This window comes from Lynx canadensis, chromosome A3, assembly GCF_007474595.2.
Source record: "Lynx canadensis isolate LIC74 chromosome A3, mLynCan4.pri.v2, whole genome shotgun sequence".
In the NCBI taxonomy this organism is placed as follows: domain Eukaryota; kingdom Metazoa; phylum Chordata; class Mammalia; order Carnivora; family Felidae; genus Lynx; species Lynx canadensis.
Window position 1 is genome coordinate 62,794,299 of NC_044305.1, and position 16,763 is coordinate 62,811,061.

The 16,763-nt window shown below is 37.8% G+C and overlaps 1 protein-coding gene across 4 annotated transcripts in view; it reads right to left on the minus strand.

Annotated features, from left to right (window-relative positions):
* THADA (THADA armadillo repeat containing) overlaps window positions 1-16,763 on the minus strand; it is a 329,970-nt gene that overhangs the window by 234,264 nt on the left and 78,943 nt on the right. For all 4 annotated transcript variants that reach the window (XM_030310495.2, XM_030310494.2, XM_030310496.1 and 1 more), the window contains exons 23-25: window positions 12,113-12,245; window positions 8,627-8,740; window positions 3,972-4,094 (exon numbers count right to left, since the gene is read on the minus strand). In XM_030310495.2, coding sequence (XP_030166355.1) covers window positions 3,972-4,094; window positions 8,627-8,740; window positions 12,113-12,245 — 370 coding nt within the window. The remainder of the gene's footprint in view (window positions 1-3,971; window positions 4,095-8,626; window positions 8,741-12,112; window positions 12,246-16,763) is intronic.

Sequence of the window (16,763 nt, forward strand, 5' to 3'; positions counted from 1 at the left end):
AACTATCAGAGAGCCTGGACATGCTGGTGCCAACAGAGGCACAAAGTACACATGGCTGTGCTACTGGGAAGACCCGAAAGACTCCTTTTCCCCCTCTGAAACCCACTGCATATTGTGGGCCAGAGCTGGCCTGAGGTAAGCAACTAAAGACATACCAGATAGAAATATAAACTCAGTGTGGGTCTTAGTAGGATGCCAAAATGGCATACTCGGTAGAGTTTCTAGGAAAGCTGGGAAGACGAGTTACCTGCCCTGCAATGACGATGTGACGATGCAGGGAAAGAAGATCAGGTTTTCCAGTCACTGAACTAACAAAAAAGGGGAATGCTCAGAAATACCTCAGTGTGTGTGTGTGTGTGTGTGTGTGTGTGTGTGTGTATGGAACTATAAATTACTCTCACCTATATTTTTATTTAAATTTTTTTTTCAACGTTTTTATTTATTTTTGGGACAGACAGAGACAGAGCATGAACGGGGGAGGGGCAGAGAGAGAGGGAGACACAGAATCGGAAACAGGCTCCAGGCTCCGAGCCATCAGCCCAGAGCCTGACGCGGGGCTCGAACTCACAGACCGTGAGATCGTGACCTGGCTGAAGTCGGACGCTTAACCGACTGCGCCACCCAGGCGCCCCTCACCTATATTTTTAACTAGCTTCATCTCCAAAATACATGTCAAAGATCATCACATGTCACCATTTTTACTAATATTTTTCCATTCTGAGCCATCATCATGACTTGGCAAAACTATTACAACAGCTTCCTGATTAGTCTTCCTCCTTCTCTCTTGCCACCTTACAATTGAGTCTCCATTTTTAACTGCATCAATCGGATGCCATCACTCCCCTACTGTGAAACTCTCTCATGAAGGATTTTTCAACAGCAGTAGGAGCCACAATTTGAAACCCCAGGTCTGTCCCAATTATACCCATAGAGGCTGTAGAACATCCAGACATTTCCAGACTCAGATGAGACGCTGTATCACAGGGCATGGGAACTGCCTTCTCTTGCAGCTGCCCAAAGGTTGTGCCAACATGTGCCCCAACGGTTAATCTTTGGCCAGTAAGAGAGAGGAGATGGAACTGTTCCAAGAGGTGGTAGTTTCACATGGCCCGGTTAGAAGATGTATCACATGACCAGACGACTAGCTTGGTTTTCCTGCAAGGTCAAGGCCTGCTTAGTAATAATGTCTTTCCTCTTTCCTTGTCTCACCTTCCCTTTTTCCTTCATTCCTGCTGCTTTGGATTTGTGCCACTCAATAAAACCTTAGCACCTAGGCTATAGTTCCAGCTCTGTTTCCTAAGTAACAGGGCCAAAAACCTATAAGGTAGGTAAAATGAACCTCCTCTGTATTCCTCTAACACCAAAAACTTTCCCCTATAATAGCCCAGATTCTGGAGTCAGACAGATAATAGTTGTGTGTTCTTACACAAAGTTATTTTGCCTTCCTGAGCCTTGTTTTCCTTTTCTGTAAATGACTGTAATAACAGAATCTACTTTGCAAGGCTGTTCTGAGCATTAACTGAGATTATCAAGGTAAATGATGCCAGGCACACAGAAAATCCTCAATAAAACAGACATCATTATGATCATGTCTTATTTATCCTTGTATTTCTAGTGTTTAACATATCATCTGCAACACAGTAGATGTGCTTAATGCTAATCTGTTTACAATACCTTTCCCCTGTATTTTAAAAATGCACAAGGGATGGCAAATATCAAAAAATTTGTATGGTCTCAATACACAGGATTGAGGAATCTGTAAACAAAAAATAAAATTATACATGAATGCTTGTTGGAAAACATTCCTTACTGCAAAATTAAAATTAAGTTAATTTTACTTGTGTTTTCCTCTGCAACATGGAAAAACAGTTAGGTCCAAAGTACAAATGTAGTCACATTTAGGCACAAGATATATTCTTGAAAAGACGTGCACAAATTAGGTTTCAGTAAATTAAACCACATTTCACATGCATTCAGGAAAAACCACTCTGTAAATGACTTCAACAGAGAATGCTGTGGTAGGTTGTTTTAAACTGTTATACATTTCAATTGCCCTAAAATGAAGCCCTCTTCATGTTCATTGATTATGTTGATTTATAATTTTGGCATATCTTAGATTAAGTTTTTATAAGAAAAAAAGGCTAACAATCAATATATTAAAGTCACAGTACTGATCATTAGAGCTATGATGTTTATTTTCTCAAGTACAGCAAACTGAATAGAACCAAAAAGATCCCTTCATCACCAGTGTTAATAAGGAAGATTCCCCCCCCCCATAAAACTACACATGAGCACTTATATATGTGAATGCAGTCTTTTGTGGATATATGTGTGTATCTGAGTACTACACACATTTGAAACCCACATTAAAAAAAGGCAGAAAATACATCAGAATGCTAATAATGATTATCATCTGTATCGTGGTTAAACAGGTGACTTTTACTTTTCTTTTTATGCTTTTCCATATTTTCAAATTTTCTGCAGTATATGTGTTACTCTTTCAAAAGGGCTCAAAAAAGATTTTTTTAAAAATAAGGCACTCATTTTTGATACTTTCAGTTTTGCTTAAATGTTGGAAAAGTCACCAGGTTTCACCCTCTGAAAGCATTTCTTTGTTCATCTTGAATTTACGACTTGTTGAAAACAATATTGATATTGCTGGCAATCAGTTTTATGATCTCTAGTTTTCCGGATGGTAAAACCGCATTCCTACCTCTATGACTCTACTGAAGGTACACAGGTATTGCTCTGCTTCCTGTAAATGCAAAAGGTAAACACTGTGTCCTCAGGAGTAGTTAGGCAATGCTCCTAGACAGGATTTCAGACATGTATCTCTCTTACAGGAAGATGCACAATTTTCCAGGCAGAAGTTGGCAACCTTGAGGATTCCTCTTTACCTTGGAAATCTGTGCCTTTGGCTACACTACAAAATACTGACTCTCAATTAGAGCAGCATTATTCATGATAGCCAAAAAAACCCCTAAATGTTTATAAACAGATGAATGGATAAACAAAACGTCCTATATACATACAACAGAGTACCATTCAGCCTTAAAAAGGAACGAAATAATAACACAGGCTACAACATGGATAAACCTTGAAAACACTACACTAAATGAAATAATCCAGACACAAAAGGACAAAAATTCTGTAATTTCACTTATATGAGGTACCTACAACAGGCAAATTCATAGAGCCTGGAAAGTAGAACAGAGGTTCCCTGGGGCAGGGAGTACCTCACCAAGGAAGTGAGGAGTGACTGTTTAACAGATACAGAGCTTCTGTTTAGGGTGATGAAAAAGTTCTGAGAATGGATAGTGGTGATGACTGCACAACACTGCCAATGTACCTCGTGCCACTGAACTGTATATTTTATTTTTATTTATTTACTTTTTAATGTTTATTTATTTTTGAGAGAGAGAGAGACAGAATGTGAGGAGAGGAGGAGGGGCAGAGAGAGAGGGAGACACAGAATCCGAAACAGGTTCCAGGCTCTTAGGTGTCAGCACAGAGCCCAACGTGGGGTTCAAACTCACGAACCATGAGATCATGACCTGAGCCAGTCAGGTGCTCAACCGACTGAGCCACCCAGGCACCCCTGAACTGTATATTTTAAAATGGCTAACATGATAAATTTTGAAAAAGAAATAAGTGACAGTTTAAACAAAAATAATAACAATGTAGTGTGGGTTTATAACATACATAAACTGTAATAAAAGCACAAAGATTGGGAGGAGAGAAAAGGAAATATGTATCATTAGGTTCTTACACTTCAACTGACGTGATACGATATCACTTGAGGGTGAACAGTGATGGTAAAGATACATGCTAAAACCCCTAAGGCAATCACTTAAATAAGAAAACAAATAATTATGGCTAAAAAGCCAACAAAGAAGATAAATAGTAGCTTATTGAAACCTACTCGGAAGTATAATTAAGTCAATGAAAAAAAAAATGGCAAAAGCACTTACTGCCCAGACTGGTGATGTAAAGCCTAGAATTGAAGCCTTAGCTCCATCAGCCACATATGGAATAATATTTTCTCCCAGACGTGTATCTCTGAACAAGGCTCTAAGGATATTTAAAGCATGAACCTAGAATAAAAAGCTAAAAATTAGATGTGGTTGAAGACCCTGGTAATTCTAAATCTGTACACGTTCAATAACATAACCTCAAAATAAAAAAATTACTGAATTTGAGAAGAAATAAATAATCCACAAATGAAATAGCAGATTTTGATAAAATACAATTAATCTGATAAATTAATTTTTTAAAAGATTTAAACAGTGCAACTAAAAAGCTTGATTCAATGGACATATGCAGAATCCTGCACCTAACAAATAGAGACAACATGTTCTTTTCAAGTACACATGAAACATTTATTTTTTTAAATGACTTAAAACCTAGCCACAAATAAAATCTCAACAAATACCAAATAATTAAAATCTTACATATTATGTTCTGATCACAGTGGAACTAAGTCAGAAACTGATTTCTTTAAATACTTTCAAAACTGATACTTTATTTTAAAAAAAAAAAAGTGGTCAAATGAAAAAAAAATTAACATTTAGGGCTGACCAATAACCAAGGTGCTACACATCAACATTTTGAGACGCAATGTAAGTGGAACTTAAAAAAAAAAAAATGCATGCCTTACATGCTTCTATAAAGAAAAAAAGACTAAAAATGAATGTTCTCGGTGTCCAATTCAGATGACAAAGAACAATAAATTAGAAAAGAGAAAGAAAATTTAAAAGAGCAGAAAATTTTGAAAAAAGCAATGACATAACCAAGACCATTAGCAAAACCTAAAGCTGATTCTTTGAAATAGAAACAAACCTCTGGCTAACCAAGAAGAGAGAAGAAAACAAGCAGTATCATGAATGCCAAGGATGATATGACTACAGATACTACAGAGAATAAAGCAAAAATACTACTGTGAATAATGCTACCCAAATCGATTTGAAAAATTAGACAAAATGAACAATTTCCCAGGAAAAGAATGTATCAAAACAAATAGATAGATGCTTATCATTATATAAAGGAAATCAATAGATAAAAATCCTACCCAAAGACCAAAAACAAAAAAAACAAACCCAATATAATAACTACAACAATTACCAAAAAATTGACCCACATGAATTTATAGATGAATTCTACCAAATATTCAAAGAATAGATAATCCCAATTTATATAAACTATTTGGAGAAGAGAAGACTCCCAAATTTATTTTACCAGTCTAGCACAGCTTGGCTAGAACAGTAAGGACAACTACTTTGGGAAAATGGTAATTTCTATTAAAGCTTAATATACAACATACCCCAAAAACACTTGTAGGTATCTTCTGAAAAGAAATATATATATGTTCACCATTAGGCATGTACAAGAATGTTCTTAAAAGTACTATTCTTGGGGCGCCTGGGTGGCGCAGTCGGTTAAGCGTCCGACTTCAGCCAGGTCACGATCTCGCGGTCCGTGAGTTAGAGCCCCGCATCGGGCTCTGGGCTGATGGCTCAGAGCCTGGAGCCTGTTTCCGATTCTGTGTCTCCCTCTCTCTCTGCCCCTCCCCCGTTCATGCTCTGTCTCTCTCTGTCCCAAAAATAAATAAAAACGTTGAAAAAAAAAAATTAAAAAAAAAAAGTACTATTCTTAATAACCCAAAATAAAAACCAACCCAAATGGTCATCAGCAGAATAATGAATAAATTATATAATATCATATAGCAACGAAAATAAATAAATTACAACTTGGATGGATAATATAAACATAATGTTGGCCAAAAGAAACCACATCAAAAGAGTACATAATGGTATGTTTTCATTTATTTAAAACTTAAAAAAAACAGGTAGAACTAAAACTAAGGTGTTAAAGTTAGGCTAGTAGTTACCCTTGGGGAAAAGGTACCGATTAGAAGGAGCGTGAGGAGGCTTTGAGGTGTTAAAATGTTCTGTCTCTTGCTAGTTACACCAGTATGTTCACCTCGTGAAACTTTACTGTTGTACAGATATGATTTCTATATGTCTTTGTATATGTTATAATTCAACAAAAAATTTTACATAAAAAATAAGGACAGGTACAGCATGAAAAAGAAAAACCACAGGCTAATCTCATGAACCCAGTGAAAATATGCAAAAAATATTTTTTAAAAGATTTTAAGGGAATCTAGCAATGTGTAAAAACAATTCACCATGTCAAAGTTGTGGGTTAGGATTCCATAAGCAAAGATGGTATTGGATCAAAAATAAGTATATTCATGATTATTTGCAAATTCGAGAAGACATTTATCTCAAAAGACACTTGAAAGCATTCAAGGAAATGTGATTTCCTTAATGAGCTATATGACAGATTTAAACCTACAGCAAATATCAGCAATCACATAGGGATAACTGCTATTTCTATTGCTATACAAATCATACTACAAGTTCCAGCCAGCAGAATAAGAAAAATATTTTATGAATAAGAATTAGAAAGGTAAAACAAATTTAGCATTATTTACTGAGGATATGATTATCCATAAAGAAAATCCAAAAGATTTACAGACAAGTCATTAGTTGTAATACACAATAGCTGGCATGACTTCTTTTTTAATATTTAAATCTTCTAGGGGTGCCTAGGTGGCTCAGTCAGTTGAGCATCCGGCTTTGGCTCAGGTCACGATCTCACGGTCCGTGAGTTCAAGCCCTGTGTCAGGCTCTGTGCTGATAGCTCAGAGTCTGGAGCCTGCTTCAGATTCTGTGTTGTCTTCTCTCTCTGCCCCTCTCCCACTCATGCTGTCTCTTTCTCTCTCTCTCTCTCTTACTCTCAAAAATAAGTCCATGAGCATGGCTAGTTTTCTCCATTTATTCAGATCTTTCTCTATGTCTTTCGTTATTTTAAAAATTTTATTCTGTTTATTTATTTTTGAGAGACACAGTGAGAGCGGGGGAGGGACAGAAAGAGAGGGAGACACAGAATCCAAAGCAGGCTTCAGGTTCTTGAGCTGTCTGCACAGAGCTCAACGCAGGGCTCGAACCCACGAACAGTGATATCATGACCTGAGCCGAAGTCAGACACTCAACTGACAGAGCCACCCGGGCACCCCTTTCATTATTTTTAAAAACAGCCTCCTATAAAAGTCTTATAGATATTTTGTGAGAGTTAATTCTACATACTTTATATTTTTTCTAGTGATTATAAACAGTATTTTAAGGATTGTATTATATGTTGCTGGTGTGTATAAATGCAATTAATTTTTTTGCTTATTGTTGTGCTTATATTCAGCACAGAGTCATTTTCCCCAAACAAATCAATAAATTTAAATTCCAACAAAAATTCAAAAGGGGGTTTTGTTAAACTTAGCAAGCTGATTCTATAACTTATATGGAAGAGCAATGGAAAAAATATAGCCAGGATAATTGCAAAGGAAAAAAGGGAAATTCACCCTACCAGATACCAAAAGTTATTGAAAAGATAGTAATTAAAATAGAGTTTTTGGCTCAGAGATAATATAACAGACCAATAAAACAAAACACACAGACATGCATGTCAACAAGAACAGTATATCAGAGATAGAAGGGTGCTATAAATCAAGGGGAAAGGATATACTGTATCAAAAACACTTGTATATTAATTATCCAAATGGAAGGTAATAAAATTATTTTCTTATTTTACACACAAACAAAAACAAATTACAGACAGTGTAAAGACAGAAATGTGAGAAATAAAATTAAAACTTTAAAAAGAAAATACAAAATATGTTCTGACCTTGGTGTATTTATTAAACAAGATCCGAATGTACAAACCATAAAAGAAAAAGCCGGCATATTCCATTTTATTAAAATTTAAAACTTCCATGCAATAATAGAGACCATAAGCAAAGTGAAAAGAGAAGCCACAGATTGGAAGAAGAGGTGTGTAACTCACTAAAAAGAACTGTTATCAGGAAGATCATTTTATTTTTTTTTTAACGTTTATTTATTTTTGAGACAGAGAGAGACAGAGCATGAACGGGGGAGGGTCAGAGAGAGGGAGACACAGAATCTGAAACAGGCTCCAGGCTCTGAGCTGTCAGCACAGAGCCCGACGCGGGGCTCGAACTCAAGGACCGCGAGATCATGACCCGAGCCAAAGTCGGCCGCCTAACCGACTGAGCCACCCAGGTGCCCCGGAAAATCATTTTAAAACAACCAAAAAAACCCAACTCCTGAAAGACAAAGACAAATAACCAAATTAAAGATAGCCAAAAAGTCTTTCAATGGGCAATTCACAGAATTAATTCAGAGGACTAACACATGAAAAGATGTTAAAGCTAGCCAGGTATTGGAGAAATGTGAAATAAAACTGGCAGAGTAGCATTATAAAATGCCTTTAGTTGGATGTTTTCACCAAAGTTTAAAAATAGGTCATTTTGGTTAACATAGATCAACTAAAGCAATGGTTTATTTTGTGGACAGGAAAGGCCAACAAAACAAAAGCATCCAGAGCAAGCTTCAAATACCTACCCTATTTTCAATAATTCTATATCTAGAGCAAATACTTTTCTTTTCTTTTCTCTTTCTTTCTTTTTTTTAGCAGATACTTTTTTTTTGGACAGCAAAGATTTAAAATCACTGCCTTCCTAGCAGACTTTGTGTATTTCCATTATTACCTGGGAGACTGTGCTCTGTGAGTCATCTGTAGGCCCAGCCAAGGAGATTAACTCTTTCATTGTTATTTTCAACAAATCCATTTTGCCTTTCTTCGGTTCAGATGCCAATAGTGCCTATGGAAAAACAAGACAAAAATTAACTGGGCTACTGTTTTACATATACCTATTTCTAGTTCCTAGAATCAATCCCAAAATGAAAAATCCCCTTATGAAAACATGTGGTATCAAGGAAGTTAATTAAGCCATTCAGCCTTGGGCAAGTAGTTTAACTTCTCCATCCCTCAGATTCTTCATCTGTAAAATAAGGTGATGGTGATATCATGGCATCTTTAAGGTCATTTCCAGTTTGCTTGTTAACTATACAATTCTAAAAGGTTGAATGAATGGTTCTTACTGAGCACTCTCCTAGGACCACAACTATGTGACAGGTCTCAGATACAATAAGCAAGTCAGTTTTGGGTTTTGTTTTTTGTTTTTTGTTTTTTTTAATTTGACAGAGAGTGCACGTGTACACAAGTGGGGGAAGGGGGCAGAGAAGAGAGAGAACCTCAAGCAGGCTCCACGCTCAGTGAAGAGCCTGATGTGGGGCTTGATCCCACGATCCTGGGATCATGACCTGAGCTGAAACCAAAAGTCCAGACGCTCAACCGACTGAGCCACCCAGGAGCCCCCAGCAAGTCAGATTTTGTAACAAATTTATCAACAAGAAAATCCTCTTTACTTAAAAAACAAAAACACCTGTGGATTAAATTTCTTGCAAGGATTTAGAAACTCCCTGGAGATTGATCAGTTGTTTAATTTTTTACCAAAGAGTCTCTACCTGAAGGACCATCAAACCATAATACTGGAAAGTCCATGGAGCAAAAGGAAATACTACAAACTCCAAAGGGGTCCTATATTTGAATTTTCAAGAGCTGCTAATTTACTTTGTGTCTAACATTTTGCCAATATACATTAAACATAAAAATAGGATATCAAACCACCTGAGCCAATAAAAGGGAATGAAGTACTGATATATGCTACAACATGGATGGATTTTGAAAACATGCTAAGTGAAAGAAGCCAGACATAAAGGCCACACAGTATATGATCCCATTTATATGAAATATCCAGAAAAGGCAAATCTGTGGACACAGAAAACAGATCAGTGGTTGTATAGAGCTAGGAGTAGCAGTGGTTATTTCATTTGTACATAGCTAGTAGCCCCCAAGAGTGAAAGTTTCAAGCTATTCAGCTTTTTGGAAGCTTTTATAATCCATAAAAGAGGTAAACACATCCAAAACAGGTAGGTTTAAAAGACAAATTTATCGGAGCACCTGGGTGGCTCAGTCAGTTGAGCATCCGGCTCTTGATTTTGGCTCGGGTCATGGTCTCACACTTTGTGAGTTCAAGCCCCACATCGGGCTCTGCACTGACAGTACAGAGCCTGCTTGGGATTCTCTCTCTCCCTCTCCCTCTGCCCCTCTTCTGCTCATGCATGCTCTCTCTCTCTGTGTCTCTTTCTCAAAATAAATAAACTTAAAAAAAAAAGACAAATTTATTATAGTATATTTATGCTATTTATGCTCATAAAACATATATACTATTTTTCTAATGACCACTCAAAACATTTTTATATCTCTCTGTACAGAAGATAAGTTCATAAACTAGGCAGTTTTTCTCCGTAGTTAACACTAAGTAGAGGTTTCCATGAGAACATAACTTATTGGTAAGTTATGCTAAGAGGAATGGGGGCCTCTCTGAACAGATTTTTCTAATAATTTAGATTTTACTCAACTAACATAAATAAAAAAGCTACACGCAATTACTGAAATGTCTCCTTGGAGCCATGGCTTTCCCCACCCCCCCCAAGAGTTGTGTGCATAGTTACGACATTCTTTCCAAGGATGGACTAAAAAAGGACATGTCCTGGGGCGCTTGGGGGGCTCAGTCAGTTAAGCATCTGACTTTGGCTCAGGTCATGATCTTGCGGTTTGGTTCGTGAGTTCGAACCCCACGTCAGGCTCTGTGCTGACAGCTCAGAGGCTGGAGCCTGCTTCAGATTCTGTCTCTCTCTTTCTGCCCCTCCCCTGCTTGTGCTCTGTGTCTCTCTCTCAAAAATAAATAAACATTTAAAAAGTTAAAAAAAAAAAAAAAAGAAAGTGTGTGTCCTAACTGCTCTGTCACTATGACCAATATTTAGTACTAGACGGGAGCCAGAGGTGGAATAAGCACACTGCACAAACATGCAACTAGACCTTGCTACTATCTTAACATTTGTCCTCAAGTGAGGCAAAAACACACGAGGTCCAAATGAATTACAGGCAGGAGATGAACCAAACTGATGCAGAATGGGTCAGATCAGAGAGTTTTCATTTCGATGAGCTCTGCATCACATCAACAACCTCTGCAAGTTGGTGTCCATTGTCATCACAAAATGATGACTGTGGAAATTTGACGAGTAAGAAAGAGAAGGAAAAAATGTAGAGGCACTAATAAAACACTTTGTTGCACTTATTTTCATTGCTTTTATTATACCACCACCATTCCTGGACTGAATCTTACTAAATATTAAACAAAGACCTTCCAGGTTGGGGTCTGATTTAATATTGTGAGGACTTTGGTTTTTATTCGTTGAATTCATGAGGACGATAGCCTCTTAATTTCAACACTGTAGAAAAAAAATATTTTCCTATCAACTAGCAATATCTGGGTGTGCTGATATGCAATGATCTTTGAGGTAAAACAGTAAGTGGAAAAAAAGCAAGGGCAAAACAGTGTGTATAATATGCTTTCTTCTGTATTAAAAAACAGAAAATGCACTACCACACACCCATTTTCACATGTAGAGTCGTTCAGGATTCAGGCTGCCCAAGCTTCCAGTCTTAGTCCTGCTCACACTATCTCTGGGGCTTTGGGCAAGTCACTTAACTTTCCTCAGCCTCAGTTTCCTCATCTGTAGTATACAAATGATAACAGGACATATCTCATAGGGCTTGAAGAAAGATTAAATAAGTTAATATATGTCAAATAACCATTTATAAATGTTAGCTACCATTAGGATTAAAATTATTTTACGCATGGACATTTTATGGACGTATTGAAAAGAAATTGCTAATACTTGTTGCTTTCAGAGGAAGTGTTAAGGGTCTTGAAATAACAGGAAGACTATTTTTACTAACTCAAAAAGAAAAAGGCAATGTGCACCCTTCCTAGAAGTGAGCCATGAATGTGCCACAGTGATGTCTGCCTACTTAATACACAGGCGGAAATCTATACCACCCTCTGTTCACATTACAAGACTGACTTTGTAGAGAGGGTTTGTTCCAAGAACAGATCTGTCATGGGAACATACTGTCCACACACGCAACAAAGCCACATACATAAAAGCCAGAATTATCTCTTATGCAATATGCTCCCTCACATGTCAAAGGGATCATCAAAAGACAAATAAAACAAATTATCAAAAGACAGACAGACAGACAGCTATGTCCCGAAGATAAGTACCTGTATGTAGAAAGGAAGTCCGGCACTGCGCCTTGTAGCACAGAGTTTAGATGAGGGATCACTGCATTTAATTTCCTCTAAAACATTCCATAACCAGTGTTCTGGCAGCTTTTGCAGACTCACATTGGGGCACCTAAAAGGAATAGATAAAGCAAACATTTGGAATAATCGGGTACCAAAAGATAAAAGTACGAACTATTAATACACATTAACATTGTTAGAGAAGAAGAAATATCCTTATATTTGGAAGGAGGAAAACTAAAACTTGTCTCCCTTTCTACTTTTCACTTACCTTCCTCTTTACTATGGGTCTTAAGCTAGGTCTGAAGCTATTAAAGATTCCATTTCTTACAAAAGCATATAAAGCATGTGTCTTGTCTGCAAAATAAGCTTTAATACCATGGCTTACACTCATACTCAAAATGTTCTGATGAAGGTTAATGAAACTCTTACAGATAATCTATACTGCAAAACACAAAGAGAATATAACTTTATTATAACTTATGTTCGGTCTTTACAGAGATTATATTCAAAGAAAACACATTTTAAGGTATATCTTAATAATCATTTTCATGTCTCTCAAAATGTGGCCTCCCACAAAATTTTCTTTTTTTTTTTTTTTTTAAATTTTTTTTTTTTTCAACGTTTATTTATTTTTGGGACAGAGAGAGACAGAGCATGAACGGGGGAGGGGCAGAGAGAGAGGGAGACACAGAATCAGAAACAGGCTCCAGGCTCTGAGCCATCAGCCCAGAGCCCGACGCGGGGCTCGAACTCACGGACCGCGAGATCGTGACCTGGCTGAAGTCGGACGCTTAACCGACTGCGCCACCCAGGCGCCCCTTTTTTTTTTTTTTTTTTTAATTTTTTTTTATTTATTTTTTTTTTTCCCCACAAAATTTTCAACCAAATCCTACGGAAAATTAATAAAGCAAGTTAGTATAAACATTTTTAGATTATTTGGACTTTGCTGTTGGTGAGATTCCACTCTACTATATGAAGTGTTACTTTGTTGTGCTTAAGAATATTTAATTTTAATAAAAATTTTTAACCTTATGCCTTACCAGATCATATAACATTATCCTAAGAAATAGCATATTCTGTGGTAGACAGACAATTATTTTAGGAGGATCATAACTGGATTTGACTAAAGTAAATATATGAAAATAAAGAGATGAAATCCAAAGAAAAAATACTCTGTTTTTAAATTGAGGAAAACATTCTGCAGAAAGATTTTTCTTTTTTTTTTTTTAATGTTTACTTATTTTTGAGAGAGAGAGAGAGAGAGACAGAGAGAGAGACAGAGAGAGAGACAGAGTGTAAGCAGGGGAGGGGCAGAGAGACAGACACAGAATCTGAAGCAGGCTCCAGGCTCTGATCTGTCAGCATAGAGCCCAACGTGGAGCTTGAACCCATGGACCATGAGATCACAACCTGAGCTGAAGTCAGACCCTTCACTGACTCAGCCACCCAGGCAACCTGACAACTTCAGTTCCTAATTAAATATTCCAAATAGTAACTCAAATTTAGTTGTTTGTGTCTTGCATAAAACAAATCATATATAAATAATAATACTCTAAGGGGTGCCTGGGTGGCTCAGTCAGTTAAGCATCGGACTTTGGCTCAGGTCATGATCTAGTGTGGTTCACGAGTTCAAGCCCCGCATCAGGCTCCATGCTAACAGCTCAGGTCCTGGAGCCTTCTTTGGATTCTGTCTCCCTCTCTCTCTCTGCCCCTTCCCCACTCACACTCTGTTTCTCTCTCTCTCAAAAATAAATAAACATTTTAAAAATTAAAAAAAAAAATACTACTCTATAGGAAACATTTTTAAAAGTTTGACAGGGGCCTAAAAATATATTTCGGCCGTAGAGGCACCTGGATGTCTCAGTCTGTTTGAGTGCCCAACTCTTGATTTCAGCTCAGGTCATGATCTCACAGTTGGGGAGATCAAACCCCACGTCTGGCTCTGCACAAACAGCACTAAGCCTGCTTGGGATTCTCTCTCCCTCTCTCCCTCTCTGTCCCTCTCCTGGTCATGTGCATGCATGCACGCACGTTCTCTCCCTCTCGAAATAAATAAACATTCAAAAATATGTTGTTTCAGCCATAAACTTTACAATCAAATCTCCCTACTGCCAGCATGCTCTGTGATTTTAAAGGTTTCCTTTTAGCATGGCTTAAAAAATTCACCCCACCCATGCTTCTTCCCACTCACCCCCTCAGCCACCAAAACCAGCCATCCACAATCTGAACTATGAGATTAAAAGAGATCCAAAGGCATAACAACCAAATACAAAGTGTGAACCTTGGTTAGATGCTGGCTTGAACAAAACAAAGGTAAAAGAGGTATTTTCAAGTAATAGAAGAGATTTATATGTACTAGATACTATAGGACACCAAAGAATTATTTCTAGGACGTGTCAATGGCATTATGCACGTGGAAGAAAGTGTCTATTGTTTAGAGATGCACAGAGGAGTGCATAGGACTGGAAATACAAATCAGAAATGCACTTTGTAACAGTTCAGCAAGCCATCAAGAAAGGGACAGACGAAGCAAGTGTGGCAAAACTCTGATAAATGTTGAATCTATCTGGGTGATGGGTAAACGCAGTTCATTTTACTATTCTCTCTACTTTTATACATGTATGTTTGAAATTTTGGTATGTTTTTTGTGTTTATGTATTATACATGTTGAAAATTTACATTTGAAACTTCTCATAATAAAAATAATCCATTCATATAATGTCTGAAATCTTTCATAATATAAATAGTCCTCCTGCACTTTTATATTTATAGGAGTTGAAGTTACTTCTCATCACTGGATTTATACCTCTTAAAAATTAAGATGAATGCATTGAGTTCCACGGAATTGTTTTCTAGTTTATTACTAACATTGCCAGCTTGGTATAATCCTCACACAGTTGCCCAATCAAAAACTGAAATCCAAATGCCCCAGAGCTGTTAAGTGCTAGTGATATAGTCATGGATTACTGTCTTCTATTGCTCAGTCTTCACAGTCTTTTAAGTATATTTGGATTAAAATACTCCACAATGAGTGAGCAGGGAAAAGAAAAAAAAAAAGAAAGAAAGAAAGAAAGAAAAGAAAAGAAAACCAAAGCAAAAGTCATCTTTTGTGATCTAGTCATCCGAAAAAACTGGAGTCACGGAGGTAAATAAAGTAAAAACTAATTGATCTAAGATTACATGTGGATTTAATTTACCTATTCTCTTTCCCACCACAGGACCACCAGCCTTGTAGGACTGGCATTAAATAGTGCTGCAATCTAAGGTCAAGTCTCCTACAGGGAATCACTCTACAGGAAAAACTAAGGGGGAAAGGAACTGTAAGAGGTAAGGGTTTTTTTTTCCTATTTCCTTATGTTCCTAGCAAGTGCACTGAAATACTAGCGCAATAAATACTAGCTTAGTAACGCTCCCCAACACTATCAGTGAGGGGTGACTGGGTGACTCAGTCGGTTAGGCATCCAATTTTGGCTCAGGTGATGATTTCACGGTTTGTGACTTTGAGCCTCACGTCGGGCTCTCTACAGAGAGTCTGCTTTGGATCCTCTGTCTCCCTCTCTCTCTCTCTCTCTCTCTCTCTCTCTGCCCCTCCCCCAGCTCATGAGCTCCCACGCGCGCGCGCTCTCTCTCTCTCAAAAACAAACATTTAAAGAAGAAAAAAAGGCACTGTCAGTGCACCTCTCCTGGGCCTCCCTGACTTGACCCACAGAGGTTCTACCAAAACCAACCAATCTGAAAAGGCAGGCAGATCTGAGATAAGAACAGGCCACCTCACCATGCATCATCCTTCCTCATCTGAACTTACAAGGGCTTGTGACTGTTAACAAATCTCGATCTAATTCTTTTTCTATCTTGATCAACTATTCCAGCTTGAAGGGTCACCTATGGCCTGGTCCCAACCCTCCTACTTGATTGTAACCTTAAAATTCTTCCACATTCCTGTACAGACTTTCTGTTCTAGTAAGGTTGTGCACTTTGCTGGTTCCCATTCTAACACATGTGCTACACACACACATACACACACTCCATATTCTCAACTAAGCATTTGTTTATGATCTCCGTACTTATCCCTATTCATACAAATTAGTAAAACTTCCTCCAAATATTACATCTCACAAGGACCTTTCCTTTCTCAAAGCCTCCAGTGTATTTCGAGCATTACTAGGCACAAGGTGTACAAGGGGTCAGTACAGTACCATGGAAGGGGTGGAGTGTGAGCTGGACTCTGAGGATGTGCGGGCAGAACAGTGGAAAGCCCACATAAGTGGGGTTGAGGAAGGAGGAGATGAGATGACTGAGGAAATAATTGAAGGCCCCAGAGGCAATTCCTTAATTTAGATTCTTGGCTACTGTAACTATAAACAGTTAACCAGGCCTATTTAGTCCCTTATGTGCTGCAAACTAAGACTAAACTCTCCTTGTTAACTTGAGGAATTTGAAAACAAAGATCCGAGAATACTCAATGAGGCCAAATCTGGCAAAGTGCCCTCACCAGAGCCCTCTCTGCCCATTGCCAAGGATCCAGGAGCCTCAGGAGCCCTGGGAAATGATCAAGACACCAGCTCCTACCATCTAGTCCACACGGTGTTTTGCTCTGGAATCCCCCAGGATCAATCCAGCTTTTCTG